We start from the raw sequence: 16,625 nt of genomic DNA, 5'->3' as shown, positions 1-16,625 counted from the left end.
TATTTTTTTTCAGAAAACCTCAGGTCTTCTTAATTTTAAAATGTGATTTCATTTTTCTTTAGTTTAATGCAGTGGTTCTCAACCAGTGGTCCGGGGACCACCAGTGGTCCTTGGGGGGGTACCCCCCCAGCAAACCACTTAGCTTTGGCTATTCAAAAATAGCAGATCTACAAGCTCATCTTGTAGATCTGCTATTTTTGAAAAATCTTGAAAATGTGTGCATAACTTTGAATAGATTTTAGATAGATTTTAAAGCGAACATTTTTAACTCAAATCTTTGCTTCTAGGGGTCCCTGGCACAAAACATTTTCAGATGGGGGGTCCGCGGCCAAATATATATCAATTTAGGGGTCCTTGACTGCTTGACATGAAAAAGGTTGAAAACCACTGGTTTAATGGGTTAAAACAATGTCTATCCACAGTATCCACAATGCATGGGTTTGTTGTTATAGCACCGCGTCACTTACTGCAGCCAGTCTCCAGTTACGAGAACTTTGTACAACACCCGTCAAACTAAAACATCTCGTTTAGAAGACAAGTAGGTCACGTTATTGGTGCAAACCATGGGTGTAGGAGTCCAAACAAACACTACGTTGCTACAAGAAGGTAAACAGACTGCGTGTGATTATAATAATAAGTAGTTGCTGCAGAGCAGACCGAAGACTACTTTTGTTTTTATATTTCCCCGCGTCCGATGGGGAAGCATTTACACGTTACACCGGTAACCAAAGTTGCCAGATTGTGTGAGAGAAATAAGCAACCAGGTCTATGAAAACAAACCCAAAAGAAGCGAGGACTTAGTTGTGTTGTGAGCTTGTAGATCGGCTATTTTCAAAACAATCTTTGAAAAATGTGAAATATTTTTTAAACATTCTAAAAACACAAATGTGTACGGGAGTCCCTGGCACAAAACATTTTCAGGTGGGGGGTTAGGACATGAAGTCCTTGACATGAAAATATTTGAGAACCACTGGTTTAGATAGAGACATTTTTTTTAGAAACAAGCCCAAATAAGCGAGTACACTATAGAAACAAGCCCCCAAAACCGCAATCCACAACTACCAATATTTATAAGCAACTTTACAGAAAAAGAAGCCCAACGTCGCTTGTAATAACCAGACATGGCAACGCTGACGTTGACGCGTTTATGTCACATGATCCAAGATGGCGGCGCTGACGTCCTTGATGTTAAAGTCGAGAGCAGGTACAAACATCTAAAACATCTATTTTATTTGCATGAAACTATATGCGTGATGAAAGACGGACCACGGATGGAATTATTCTTTAATGTATTCTGCACGGAGGATCAATTGAGTTAATGTTTGACCAAGGGTTTAGATTGGAAGTGAGCAGGGTATGCGAACTGCCCGTTACGTAGAACTGAAGGTGTGTGTGTGTGTGTGTGTGTGTGTGTGTGTGTGTGTGTGTGTGTGTGTGTGTGTGTGTGTGTTCGTCCAAGCAATGCAAGCTGTTTATGTCATAGATATATCTATGGTTTATGTGCCCAATGTTGTATCCTCATCACAATTGGTTTCCTCTTTAACATATTTGACGTATATACACGTAGCTCAGTGAGTGAAAGCCAATGGTGTAAAGTAACTAAGTACATTTACTCAAGTGCTGTACTTAAGTACAATTTTGAGGTATTTTTTACTTTACTGGAGTATGTCCAATTTTCAATACTTTTACTTCTACTCCACTACGCCTTAGAGGCAAATATTGTACTTTTAATTGACTACTTTATTTATTTGAAAACTTTAGTTACATTGCAGATATACATTATTACATTATAAAACATACATTAAGCCCAATGCTATTTTATACCTAGGCTATTTGAAAATAGCCGATTTCAAGCTTGTAGATGATCTGCTATTTTCAAACATTTTGGTACTTTTACTCAAGTAACATACTTTTACTTAAGTAAAATACCTGAGTACTTCTTCCACCACTGGTGAGAGCAATGCCATATAGATTAAATATGCGATACTGTATGTTTGTAGATGCATCTTTTTCTGTGAGGGATCATGTATCATTTTAACCTCTGAAATGTAGGGAGAAACTAATGTACACAATGCCCTCCGCCACTCTATTCTCAGTGCATATCTTCAATGTATTTCAAGTTTAAACACACACCTATGGAAAACTCACAGGGTTGCAAAGTTTAGCACAACACCTACAGTAGTTCAGGCTGTGATGGAATTGAACTTGACCTGTCAGTAGTTTCAGGTTTGCTGGTACCATGCCAGCTATCTGCCTGTGAGTCACTGAGGTTTGCCTCCAAGAAGTCTGGTGGTGCAAGCAAAAACCTCGGAGGAAAGAGCCCTGGTCGGAGATACGGATTCAAGAAATTGGATGGTAACCGTGTGTGTGTGTGTTTGTTCAAATAATTTGAGTGAAAAGTACAATATTTGCCTTTGACATATTATCATATAGTGGAGTAGTAGTATCAAAAAAATGGAAATAGTAAAGTAAAAGTACCTTAAATTGTTTTTAAATACAGTTCTAATAGTCAATGTACTTAGTTACTTTCCACCACTTAGTTTAACATGCAACTATCAAGTGCTACACAAAGAACATACGGTATGAACCCCAGCATGCCTATTCTGAGGGGAGCATTCGCCAAAAATTGCCGATCTACAAGCTCGTCGCAACAAGATGCATTTTGAACTTGTAGATCGGCTATTTTTGATGAAGAGATTTGGTTTAGACGGAAAAAAGCAGTCAGTTGTTATTCAAGTCTGTTTCACCAAGACTAGCAGCACATTAGTGGTTTCATTCTAGGTGCCAAGCCCAGATGAGTGATTTGTCTCATATTGCCCTAGCCTAGGGGGAGTAATTATAGATCCTCTTCTACCCTATAAGCAGTAAAAGTAATACTATTAAACAAATGATTGTCATCACTGAACATTTAATATATTTTTTACACTGAATTATGATGATTTTACAAGACCTGTCATCTCGAATATAACAGATGGTTTACTAGTACCAACAGTTTAATTTGCTTTCATATGTTGACACTGGGATAGGTCCTGTAGTTAATGTCAATCACAGACATCTGCACTCTTTATTAAAAAAAAAAAACATTTTAGCTTACCAATAACATTTTTATATATTAATGACAGTAATAATAATCATATAAATATTTAGTTGAAAATTACAGAAAACAGTCAAATTAAAATAAAGTATTTAAAGTTTGTATTTACAGTGTGGTCTAATTGACTGATGCATGCCATGATTCTTGGCTTTGGAAAAATGACTGAAAATAAGGAAGGTGTTTTTGTTTTTTTACAGCCTCATTGTTTCATTATCATACAATGAATGAGGTTATATCATTTATTTAAGCTATAAACATGTGAGCACTAGATTTCCCCAGGCTCACATTTCCACTAATCATCTTTTCAAAGCCCAATAGCAGTCAGATGTGAGTAATGTGTATTATCAGTGTGTACAGAATGATATAAGTTCAATAAATCATATGAACATATCGGATATTAAGGTGGAGAGTACATGCACACAACCCGATAATTAAACAGCAGGAGCCGGACAAAAAGAAAATTGAAACAAAATTAAACAAGAGCCTGCACACTGCAAACTGATCCCTTTATGATTTTTCTTTTTATCATGAAGAGCATAATACATTTGGCATAAGGGAAGGGAGCAATTAGCAGTGTGAACTCATCACATCTCATTTTACCCATATGCTGCCATGGTATATGAGCATCTTGATGGCAAGCAGCAAATGTCTGCTGCAAAACAGGTGTCACTAATCAAACAGCAGGTGTTCATAATTAAATAGTCACATTCGGTGAGCCGAGTTGATAATATGTCATTTGAGAAAATACAAGAAACACAAGAATACTTGTTGTTAATGAAGTCATGCTGTACATTGCCTCCAGAAAACCTGTAAGTCGTTAGCCAACTCGCCCTTTTTCTTTTTCTCTCAAGGAAATTTCGCCCATGCTGGCAACATCCTTGCGACACAGCGTCTGATGAGGTATCACCCAGGAGCACATGTAGGTCTTTTAAGTTTTTGGTAATTGAAAACAACAATTGGAAACACATTTCAGACTTAAATTACCAGTTTCACACCCCTTTAATTATGCCTGTCAATATGTCCCTCCCTGGTCACCCACCTCTCTTTCCCTTACTACTTCTAACCTTTCTGCCCTGTATTTCCTCCTCTTGAAGGTGGGGATGGGAACAAACAATACGCTCTATGCCCTGGAGGATGGTATAGTAAGATTCACTAAAGAAGTATACATCCCTGCACCACGCAGCCCGGAGACCTGGAAGGTCATCACCAAGCTCCCAAAAGGTGCCGTACTCTACAAGACCTTCGTCAACGTCCTGCCCGTCAAACAGGAGGGCAAGTTCAAACTGGTGGACATGGTCTAAGTCTGAGCGGACTGCAATATATAATGGGAGATTATTTCCATTCTGTGGACTCGTGTTGGGATGGAGGACATTTTGGTTCCGTCAGTAGACTATGGATGTGTGGGCCTATAACTGTACATTGATGTGACTCACAGCAGGACCAGTGAGGATGTTTCTGTTTCTGAGAAATGCTGCACTTGAGCAGTGTAACTTGTTCAGCTGCGAAATGATTGCAAAACTATTGTAATGAGGCTGTGTACACGTATGTTAGTATGTATGTATTTATGTACCCCGCAGTCGATACAATGTGAATACATCAGCATCACAGCACAAGTCCATGAAACTTCATATATTGGATCTTTAACTCAATATCTAACATGGTGCAATTTTGTGGTCAAAAGTCAATGTTGGCAATGAGGCAGTCTCAGCAATGCATACCTCTAGATTAGCCTTTTTTAATTTATGGTCAGCACTCAAGAATTGCTTCAATCGGCTAGCTAGCCCACATCTACACAGCTAAAACCCATTCTTCCTCCTTTATGGCATTTCATTTGGGAATATATTTCCAAATGTATTGTTTTTATTAATTAGTTAACATTACATTTTACTTGCATGCCGTGTTACATTACAACATTGTAAGTTGTATTATGTAAATACTGTACATTACATATTCAAGCATTCATTTGATTTTGGACAGCAGCAGCACGGGAACCTTCCTCCTTGAGGACCCAGCTTAAAGTACAGTACATATCTGCTAGCCTGGAATCCAGACTGATTCTCTACGTTCATCTTTTGGATTCAAATCAGTCTGGATTCAGGGTACACGTCTGCACCACTGATTGAATGCCATTACAGCATCCCCTGCGTTTACTGCTTTGTGCTTTTGGGATCACCACAGTAAAAAGTGCAATTCTTTAACCAACCACTAGATGTCTCATGTGTGCTTAGTGCTGTGTTCCAGTCTGGCAATGGTTGTGACTCATGGTTGAGACAAACTCATTGCTATTGTCTTGATAATTACTTGCATGCATACAGTTGAATGGAATAGCTGCTTACTTACTCATCAGTAAGCAACTCATTAAAACAGAAAATATATGGTGAAATTGATTAAATTCTGACAAATTAATTACTGAACAACATTCACTAACCCATTTTAGGTGAACCATGTTTCAAATGGATGTATATTTTGGGGAACACTGTCGGTCCTTGATTTACATTGTCATTTAATCAAGTCCTAAAGTGAAGATAATAGAATAGGCTGTAGCCTGTGTATATACCAAATCTAGTATGAATGCCTTACAGCAGTGGTTCACTAAGTGGGGTCCCCAAGTAATTGAGGATCTAGGGTAACCACTTTGACCCTGTTTTATACTTCGGCTATTAAAAAAAATTGCTCACAAGCTATTTGTGAAATTAATACTTTTGTACATTTTTAACAAATCTTCACTTATAGGGTGTCCCTGGCACAGCATCATTTCAGATGTGGGCCCGTGGCCAAATACATATGAATTTGGAGGGTCTTGACACGAATATGTCTGAGAACCACTTGCCTTACAACATGTGAAAAGTTCTCAACAGGAATCAGGGAAGGGAATGGGAACCGTGGTATTTCAGTGGCTTGAGGTATGCAAGGGAGTGTGGACAGCGCCTGGTACTCTTCATATGGGAGTTAGAAGGCTGTCATGAGGAAGAACAACTGATAAATGTGAGGCGTTCCGGCAGCTTTAGAACCACCGTGTGCACATAGTTGGCATCCTGATTTAGACGGGGAGGAGGGAAATGCTGTTAAGGGATAAGGGAGAGGGGAGGTCCTGTTAAGCTCATCACCACTACCATGATGGGCTAAAGAAATGCTCCAGGGATAACTGGTTGTTAAAAGCCAGGGCTTTAAGGACTTTCGCACTGGTACATTGAGAACGCAGAGAACCGGTCAGAACTGTTCCTTTCTCCCTTAAACCTAATTCATACTTTGTTGTAAGACGGCGTATAACAGGGTTCTCCAAGTGGTGTCTGGGTACCCCATTTGGTTCCTTGATGGGGTTCCAGGCGGTCCCCAGAAAAATGAGGAATTGTTTAACCACTTGAGCCCCATTGAATGTTTCTGGTATTCAAAAATAGCTGATCTACAAGCTCACAAACGCATCACATTGCGACAAATCTTGACAAATCTTCTTTGGAGTCTGCGGCCAAATGAAAATCAATTTGGGGTCTTCGACATGAAAATGTTTGAAAACCACAGGTGTATTTAAGCATTAGCTTACTTCTTGAGGAACAAATGGGTCGTGAAGTTCTCAAATAGCCACTACATGCCTGCAATCCATTCTTAATCTAGGTCAATAGAACTGTGCATGCAGTACATCTTCAAACTATGATATAACTATCATTCAGTTCAGACAGATGGTGGCTGCTGCTGCCTGTTGATCTGCACTTTGTTCATTGGCATGCGTTTCCTGATTCAGGTGTCGCACAGAACGGTACATGCAGTACACCTTCAAACTATAATGAAACAAATAGCCAAGTTTAGCTCAGGACACAGTTCAAGTAAGGTTCTGTGGTTATTGTTTAACCCGAGTTAAAATGTATATCGCTGTCATTCATTCATTTTGCATGTCAAAGCAGTGAATGTTGGTGTTGTGTTCAGCCATAACATTTCCTCCACCCAAAGTTCCAGCATTACTTAATTGACTTCCTTGAATATACACTTCCAATAAACCAGTGGTTCTCAAACCTTTTCAGGTCAAGGACCCCTAAATTAATGGGTATTTGGCCGCAGACCCGCATCTGAAAGGATTTGGTGCCAAGGACCCCATACAAGATTTGTGGGGTTAAGCAATTTAAAAGTACATTTATTTTTATGTTTATAGCTGTACCAGTATAAGGACCCTGGGGGTCCCCAAACCCCAATTTGAAAACCCCTGCATTAGACCACGGACCACCATAACTCTGAGAGTGTACAAATGGAACCTAACCAACCATTATTAATCTGGGGACCCTTATGGGTCTAACTCTCAGAGTTATGGACCCCTAAGGTCCAAATGGACCCCTAAGGGTCCATTTGTTTCCATTTGTACACTCTCAGAGTTACAGACCCATAATGGTCCATTTGGTTCCTAACTATCCATTATTTATCTGGTTACCCCCTGGACCCCCCTCAAGGACCCCTGGGGGTCCCCGGACCCCACTTTGAGCAATAAACATCTGCCAGGAACACATACAGAGAAACTTTAGAGGCAGAGTTCAGCCATGGTTGAAATTTCCACATTCATTCTGGCCCTCATTAACGAGTCCGAGTTGTTGTTAGAGTGCCTCAAAGCTGAATCACAGAGATCTATCAAAAGTACCCTCTCAAAGGAGTCATTCCCGGAACTCGTTCCTTACCTCCTGATGACATCATTGGTTCAGCTCTAATTAAGTTCTCTTGTTAAGACTTTGGTTTGGCAACAGACTGTCATTGGGTTCAGACAGATGGCGGCTGCTGGCCCTGTTGGTCTGCACTTGGTTCATTGGCATGCGTGTCCTGATTCAGGTGTGACTCAGGATTGTTGGGGTTGATGTCCATGTCCAAAGAATGCAAATCGACAGTAGACAAGGCAACGGAGTGACGAAGGGTCTCCTCATACGATGGTGGAGGCTGTAGGATACCACAAAGCAAACACCATTGGAACTCATTTAACCTTGTATTAAGCCCTTAAAACCTGAGGCCGATTATACAAATGACTTCTAAATCAGTAGTTCTCACACTTTCCAGATTTCTCCCAAAATGTTCAAAAATAGCAGCATGAAGTGACGCCCCGTGAGCTTGTATATCTGCTATTTTTGCATATCCAATGCTAAAATCTAAAATGACACAGTTGCTTTCCCGGTTTTAATGGGTTAGAAAAATATGTATTTGGTTTAATTATTCTATATAAGTGAGTGTACCTGATCAGCATATCTCTAGTTGGTAGTACTCAACTCAAGTACTTGAGTCAAACTATAGATATTCCTGGTCAAATATCACTCAACATGTGAAAGTTACTCAGTCAAATATGTACTGGAGTACTTGCTTTTAAAAATACTCAAGTGTTCAAAAGTGCATGTGCTTTTCGTTACTGTACGCCAGTTCTACATTACGACTCACCTCACGCTCAGTGTGGGATCTGTCCAGACCAAAGCGCTGTGCGATCATTGAGTGGATCCGCCTCTGTCTGTCCTTTTTACGGACACTCTCGTAGGAAGGAAGCCGCGGAGGAGGCCCGCCCAGGTGGTAGTGGTTTGGCTTTCCAATGATAAACGGCCCTCCTGGTAGCTGCATTATGTATACATACATCATTCCACCCCCTCAAGTTGTGACAGTAACTTTTCACATAGGCAGCACGCGAACGTCAAGTGTGAACAACAACAGGCTATATGCAGTGGTTCTCAACCAGTGGTCCGGGGACCACCAGTGGTCCTTGGTTGGGGGGGTACCAGGGGGTCCCCAGTGAAATTAGTTAACATAGCGTCACAATCATTTTAACCACTTAGCTTTGGCTATTCAAAAATAGCAGATATACAAGCTCATAGCGCGGCACCGAGTGCTGCGCTATGAGCTTGTAGATCTGCTATTTTTGAAAAATCTTGAAAATGTGTGCATATCTTTGAATATACATATTTTTTTAAAGCGAAACTTTTTAACTACATCTTTGCTTCTGGGGGTCTCTGGCACAAAACATTTTCAGATGGGGGTCCGTGGCCAAATGTATATCAATTTAGGGGTCCTTGGCATGAAAAGGGTAGCCCGGTAAAGCCCCTCCCTCCGGAAAATGAAATAAATTACAAATGAGATTTCCCGAGGGAGGGTTTACCAGGCTATGTATGAAAAAGGTTGAAAACCACTGCTTTAATGAATGAGTGTTTATGAGATTCATAATTCTCTTAACCCTTGCATGATCGTCCCTATTCTGGATGGAACGTTTGCCAAAAAATAGATCTACAAGCTTGCAGATGGGCTATTTTTGGCTAAGATAATTTGTGTAGATAGTGTAAAGAAGTGGTAAAGAAGTTTACCTGAGTTCTAGGTGTCCCCTGGTTAATGGCAGCACTATGCTCATCATATGGACAGCCCACCAAAGAATGCCTGCTGTGATACTGTGGAGGAGAATCCTACACAGTGAAATCCCGGTGTTAATTTAACCCTGACGGGTCCGTTTCATTCCATTTTCATCCTCTTCTGAAAATTAACACTAATGATTGCACTATGTACTGTTGGTGCAATGACTGGTTGACCAAAACAACTGTTCAAACTTAAACAGCTGAAAATCAATGGCTTCATCCATTTCCATTTGTCATTGCAAGGATCAGCTGTGAATAGAGCAGGCTCATCGGTACTATATCCGTTTCATGTTTTTAACCAAGGTTTTTTGGATAATAACATTAATAACATAGATAAATGGACATGTCAAATGTGTAATCATTGTGTAAATATAAACAGAAGCATGCATGCGGAAAGGGTGGCTTGTTCATGATATACTGCAGAACAAATGCTTTGCGCATGCATGCTTCTGTTTATATTTACAGTACACAATGTTCATGTCCACAGGTTATCATACATGTTCATGTCCACAGGTTATCATACATGTTCATGTCCACAGGTTATCATACATGTTCATATCAATTCCACAGGTCACTGTGCTGTAGTTGAGGACCTTTTGTGTTGCGACTGACATTTTCATACAATACTTAATGGTAAAAGAAAAAAAATACCATTTTCTTCAGGTAGGCCATTACACCAAAATGGCATGCACTAGAATGTGTGAATTATTCATTTTACAGGTCAAAGAAGAGAAAATAATGTCCTCCAAACGCAATTTCATTATATCAGAGCTAAAAGTAAACAGACATTTGCATTGTTTTAGCCTACTTTACACATTTATTATTATATTTGATCAAATCACACTTTCTGTATTTGTGTGAATACTATTTAGGCAGCTCATGCTCCCACAACCTACAATTCAGCATGCATACGCTACAGTAGCCTACATGATAAGCCCATATAAGCAATATTGTGTAATAGGGCAGCCAAAACAATTGGTGTGATTGTGAATAGCTCTTATTTACTGTGGTGGTTTATCTTACTGTATAGTGCTGAGAGTCACCGTAGCGTCTGCACCAGAAAGGGTCCTTTCTATAAAGGGCTATCAGCAGAAGTAGAATCACTATGAAGAACACACTGCAGGACACTGGAGAGGAGAACATACAGGGCAAACTTGTGACAGATAGAAAGAAAGAAAGAAACAGTGGTGGAAAAAAGTATTCAAATTACAAAAGTAAAAGTATCAAATAATGTAAATATACTCTGTTACAAGTAAAAGTCTGGAATTTAAAAATGACTTGAGTAAAAGTACAAAAGTATTGGTATCAAAATGTACTTAAACTTTAAGTACTGTAAGGCCTATTTAAAAGTATTTTGAAAATAGCAGATCTTGCAAAATATGTACACAGGGCTCAAAATCTACAAAGTAACTAGTAACTATTTTTTTTTCTTCAAATAATTGTAGTGGAGTAAAAGCACAATATTTGCCTTTGAGATGTAGTGGAGAAGTAAAAGTACTGCAAATTGGAAATACTCCAGTAAAGTAAAAAATACCTAAAAATTATACTTAAGTACAGTACTTGAGTAAAAGTACTTAGTTACTTTACACCACTGGAAAGATAGACAATAAAAAAACAACGAATAAATACGCTTATTTCCTTTCAAATTATCTTTTTAGTAAAAAATAAATCACATACACTTAATGTGGATATTAAAGATTATGTTTAATTTGATTTGCCTGCCTGGTAAGTGTGCAGACAGAGCTATATTTCTCAAATTCTTCACTCACCTAAAGTCACAATAACGGTAAGTTGATCTGCTGTTAGTATTGGAGGCTCCGTGACTGTTGAAGACATTTTCTTTCAATTAGTAGGCCTATTTCACTACGTTACCTATGGGCTATTCTACAGACATCTCTGTTTCCCTCAAAGAAAGCCGTTGTCTTGACAAACAAACATTTAACTAATTTAAAACCATGTCATCACATTTCGCCTCCCCCTTGGTGCCTAACTGCCTATATACATTGTATGTGTGCACCCTCTGGTGGACGTTACTGGAGACGCAGAAATATGAAGTTGGCAAAGAAACCTCATTCTTTATCAAGGGGCAAAGGTCAGAGTAGCTGCTTGAACCCCACACAGTTAAGTGGCAGAGTAATGCGAGTGCTAAGAAAGCAATACATATTTAAAATATTATTCATGGCAAGATAAAATATTACATCTTTGCAAATATATTTAAAGAAACTATTACCCAAGTTGGGTTAACTATATTAATTCTGTGGTTAAAAACTTCAAAAATGAACGTCTGCAGCAACATGACCTGACAAGCCAGAAAATAGCAGAGCTACAAGCAAGTTCACATTGTGAGCACGTAGATCTGTTATTTACAGAGTAGGCCTACACATTAACAATAACCTGCTGAATGCCAAATTCTGTGATTTGATATAAAGATAAGATAACATGGGCTACTTTCTAGTTCTTGTCTGAGAAAGAATCAAAATAATCATACTTTGTGTGGAATCTCTTTTTGTTAAAGAATATATATCATTTTGTAAAATAAATGGTGAGAATTGTAGGTTGACTGAATCATTATATCCCTCCTGATAACGGGTACTGAACTAGTAGTGGTAACCACTAGAGCCTGGAGAAGAAGCCCATGATGTCAAGAAGGTCAATTTTACCATTAACAATGCTCTCCGGATCATAACTGGCTGTCTGAAAGCCCATGTGTCCTACCTGCCAGGCGTAGAGGGAATTTCCCCAGCCGGCCTCCGACGAGAGGCTGCTACCCTCGCCCTGGCAAGGAAAGCTCAGAAACATGAGTGGCACATCCTGCATGAAACTTCAACAAAGGCAGCAACAGACTCAAGTCCCACTACCCCTACAATAAGGCGGCACAAGAGATGCTTAGTTCTATCCCTGTGAGAACCCGTCTACATGCAAACGCAGGGCTGGCAACATCCTGCAAGCAGGAGTGGGGGTCGGCCGAGCCCACACATCTCCACCATTACAACTACACACCATTAAGATCTACCACGTCGGCAATGGACCCTGCTGAACCACCTACTGTATACTGGGGTCAGATGCTTCAAATCGTCTATGAAGAAGTGGGGCCTGGCAGACATTGCAAGTGCGGGGAGCTTGAGCAGACTGCCGGCCACATAATCACCACCTGACCCCTGTATAGACCACCAGTAGATTAGAGAACGTGGCTGCACGCCACTGAGCTGGACATATGGTGAAAATACACAAAAGAAGAAGTGGTACATTTAGCCCAAAAATAAAGCTATCCTCAGATCCGTATTCTGATCCTGATCTGCTGGTTTTGAAAGGCTTAAGTGACACATAGAAATAGTCTGGTGAAAATGTTAAAGACGTGTAGTAAAAGCAGGTGAGTAAAAGAGTGACCTGTAGATAATCTATACTTGACTAGGCTGTCAATAAAAACATGAGAAATGTTTCCCACAGCCTCAGCCATAAGTTGGGATATGTACCATCTGGACAAGGACGCAGATTCCAGCAGGAGCTCATTAATTCCCTCAGCCATTATGGACTCAGCGAAAAACAGCAGAGCAAATAGCTATAGAATATTGTGAATACCTTTTACAATGCAGCAAAACAAATGTCCTCTTCTGAAGACTTGAACATTTTCTACCTACTGTATCCACATTGGGCTGCCGCAGCTCACCTTCCTCACAAGAGTCTCACCAAGCTGCTTCACCAAGCTGCATTCAGTTAAACTTATAGTTAAATCAATCAAGGCTTTCTGTCAGTTATTTTGTCACTGTTCTGAAACACCTTACTTCCCTTCTCTGTCCCTCATTCTCCATAAATATAGGCCACGGTCACTGGGGAAACTAAGGCTTCTTTAGACTGTGACAAGCACCGTTTTCATTTGTCAGATTGTATTAAGATCCAAACAGCATGAATATACATGTAGGCCTATCTGCCCCCAATAAGGTACTCAAATATGTAATTCTTCACTGTTGTCAACAGAACAGAAATAACATATACAAACCTATTGGTGTACTATTCAGCACCATCTGCCACCAATAAGGTATTCAAATAAAATACACAAACACATAGCAACCATTGGTGGTGGTCACTATGCTACATTATATGGCTGCTTTGTGAGTACACTGCAGAGAGCTGGCAGAGACATTTGCTTCAAGAAGCATTAAGGCTGAAGGTCAGTGACCGTCACTGACCACGTTGGTCAGCCAAATGTGAACACAGCCACTCAAATGTGTTTCCAAAGCACTTCTGCAGCTGAGCTCATATCCTTCTGAATAAAGTTACTTGGCCCTGGGCAAGACACAACAATGTGCAACCTTAAAGGAGTAGTTCACCCAAGAAGTTACTTATTTTCTATCAATTACACACACCATGAAGCCTTGAATTCCTTTTTTTTGTTTTTGTCCCATTCCAATAATAGCCAATAATTTGATGAATTTGATACCAATAATTTGATCATTTTGATTGGCTTAGGAATGCGACAAAAACAAAAGAATCTCCATGAATTCAAGGCTTAGTGGGGGGTGTATTTGATAGAAAATAAGTAGTTTTTTGGGTGAAAAATAGCCGAACTATCTGCTATTTTCAAAATGTTTGCCTCTGTCTTAGGTAATATTTGACAATTTGGCCAATGTTTGACAATTGTTATAGCATAGTTTATTGATTACTTTTGACGTAGTAATGGTCTTATTTATTTATTTCCTATTGAATACACATGGACCCCAATGGAAACAAGCCATATAGTGCTTTCTTGGGTTCAATCATTTTAGCATTGTATTTGTATTAAACTGTACTTTCTGTGCTTTTTTTGCAAACTGTTGATAAAGTATTCAATCAATACAATTTATTTTTATTTTAGAGGTATTAAAAAGGTTTTAAAAGTCCTTAAATTGTCACTTTAGAAATGTGCAGATACCCTGTATACACTTATACTGTATGTTGGTTTGTTTGTTTGCTAATCATCTGGAGACCCCCAAAATCATTTGGGGACCCCCCCCTGGATGGAATTTTTCCCATTTCAAAAGTCTACCATTACCTGTGAGAGACATCTTCTTTAGCAGGGTTAAAGAAGGTATGGGCAAAACATCAACAACCTTCAACAATCGACAACAACCATGTCCAACTTCTTCACCACATTGGCTGTGCAGGGGGCATCAGCTGCAACATTTTCACCACCACCAACATACCAAAAAAAAGACCTTTCACATTCCCCATTAGTAAGTAAGTTTTATTCTAACAACATAAGTTATTTGTTAATAATAAAATAATTTATATACAATATAGAGGGGGGAAAAAGGCAAAAAAAAAAGAAAATCAGTAAAATTTGAACAAAAGCTTTGATCAAAAACGTATTTACAGGCAACATTGATTGTGGATGTACCAGACCAGTGAAGCGTTGTGTGACTCGCCAGGTATCAAAAATGTAAACCAAGGTGCATATTGTCATTTACATGATTGTACCGCAGGAGAATATAGCCCAATGTTGCAGCATTGACAATCTCTCAAGTAGAATCGCCTTGTGTCTCAAATGCTTTGATAGGAATAACAGCCATGTTATGTATGGCCTCATAAGACAAAAGAGAACCCTTGCAGTTGATACATTCTTCTTTTTGTTTTCCAGGGATGACGTTTGAACAGAGTGAAACACATAAACAAGGTAGACTATAGGCATACTCTATCACGTTGCAGTGAAGTCTGAAAAGTCCTAACCCTTGTACATATGAATACATAAGATCTATAAAACTGTGAAAGTGCTTATGCCGTTCACTTGTATTTTGCAAAGTAAGACATTGAAATAATTTTAAGACTTACACAGCGGTAACTGAAATAGCTTTTCATTCAAGAGACAAGACTTGAAATTCAAGCTCCAATATCCTATAGCAGTGGTTCTCAAAGTGGGGTCAGGGGACCCCCAAAGGGACCCCGAACGCCACAGCCAACATTGATTGTGAGTTCCTGGTGTCCCCCCAGCAAAATGAGGAACAGCTTAATTTCACTATTATTGCACTGGCTAGAAGTTAAGCAACCTAATCGTCGTCATTGGAAAAACATTGCCACTGTACTTTCCTGCAAACCACAGATATATTGAATCTCGATGTTAACCCATTTAGACCTGTCACTTTAGGTTTCTTTGGCTATTCAAAAATAGCAGATATACAAGCTCATAGCGCGGCACCGAGTGCCGCGCTATGAGCTTGTAGATCTGCTATTTTATATATTTTTCAAAAATCTGTTAGGATTTAGAAAACATTTTAAGAATCGGACTCAGGCCTTAATGGGTTAAAAGGAGGGCACACTCTGAAGTGGCATTGAGCCCTGTTAAGCGTGCCTGAGTGAGGCGCTACATACAAGCAATTGCCCTGCAACATATTTTGCTGCTTCAAATCGTCAATATTCTACTTATATTTTGGTTTGAAGAAAAGTACACTGTCAGCATTTTCTCTGGCGACCAGGCTGTGTATTGACTATTCAGAAGTTTCGCTCTCTCCACTGTTATCTCCTCACCTACAGTAATAGGCGGTTGTAGAATAAGATTTCTGTATACTAAATCTAACTTTTATAGGAGTCCTTGGCACAAAATATTTTCAAATGTGGCCTAGTATGTATCAATTTGGGAAATGTTCGAAAACCAATGGACTATAGGTAATGGTTAATGAGAGAGTGGTAAGGGTCCTATAATAATAATAATAAGAGTTGAACCTTTGTAGTAAATTTAAAACATTATACAGTTTAGGTAAGTGTGTTAAAAATATGAAATGGTACAAAATTATTCAATAGACAAAACATTCAGGACAGACATCTGCTAGCTTAACTATTCTGTTACACAAATATGCTAATGTAAACATCCCATAATAGAGTTTGACAGGTACAGACAACCCTTAAACCTGAAAATGAAAATTAGAATAGACTGCTCGCTTTGCTGAAAGCGGAGATGTGATCCATGATTTTGAGTTTGCATGACAAAGTAACCACAAATAGGATATTTATTGGTCATGCACAGACATTAGTGATGAAATCAAGTTGGAGATGGTAAAGACTATCAGTTACAAACTGTTTGAAAGTGACCTGTAGATGGATATAAATTGTGCAATGTAAACTGGGTCTTTCAAAATGAGCCAGTAGCGCATAGGCTGCTGCTTAAGGTGTCCACGGCATTGACTTTAAGGTTTTCTTGGGTAAATAGA

At 39.3% G+C, this 16,625-nt stretch overlaps 1 protein-coding gene across 2 annotated transcripts; it reads left to right on the top strand.

The window, feature by feature from the left end:
• The first annotated feature begins 1,149 nt into the window (after positions 1-1,149).
• On the top strand, positions 1,150-5,464 carry mrpl27 (mitochondrial ribosomal protein L27). Of its 2 annotated transcripts, none has more exons than XM_080454975.1 (4): positions 1,150-1,204; positions 2,227-2,355; positions 3,946-4,013; positions 4,189-5,464. In XM_080454975.1, exons 1-4 carry the CDS (start codon positions 1,165-1,167, stop codon positions 4,393-4,395), a joined length of 444 nt encoding a protein of 147 aa, XP_080311101.1. In that variant the 5' UTR covers positions 1,150-1,164; the 3' UTR covers positions 4,396-5,464. The 2 variants fall into 2 exon arrangements, with proteins under 2 accessions (XP_080311101.1, XP_080311100.1); XM_080454974.1 differs by having other exon boundaries at positions 2,221-2,355.
• The last annotated feature ends 11,161 nt before the right edge of the window (positions 5,465-16,625 follow it).

Source organism: Gymnoscopelus braueri (genome assembly GCF_963280865.1).
Source record: "Gymnoscopelus braueri genome assembly, chromosome: 17".
Taxonomy (NCBI): domain Eukaryota; kingdom Metazoa; phylum Chordata; class Actinopteri; order Myctophiformes; family Myctophidae; genus Gymnoscopelus; species Gymnoscopelus braueri.
This window is presented reverse-complemented; position numbering and strand designations above follow the sequence as displayed.

Bases quoted from the DNA above. Each gene is read 5' to 3' on its own strand.
- mrpl27 (XM_080454974.1), top strand. From the start codon at position 1,165: ATGGCGGCGCTGACGTCCTTGATGTTAAAGTCGAGAGCAG. The intron at 2,356-3,945 runs GTAACCGTGTGT...TTTTCTCTCAAG, and splicing joins CGGATTCAAGAAATTGGATG to GAAATTTCGCCCATGCTGGC. The intron at 4,014-4,188 runs GTAGGTCTTTTA...CTCCTCTTGAAG, and splicing joins GGTATCACCCAGGAGCACAT to GTGGGGATGGGAACAAACAA.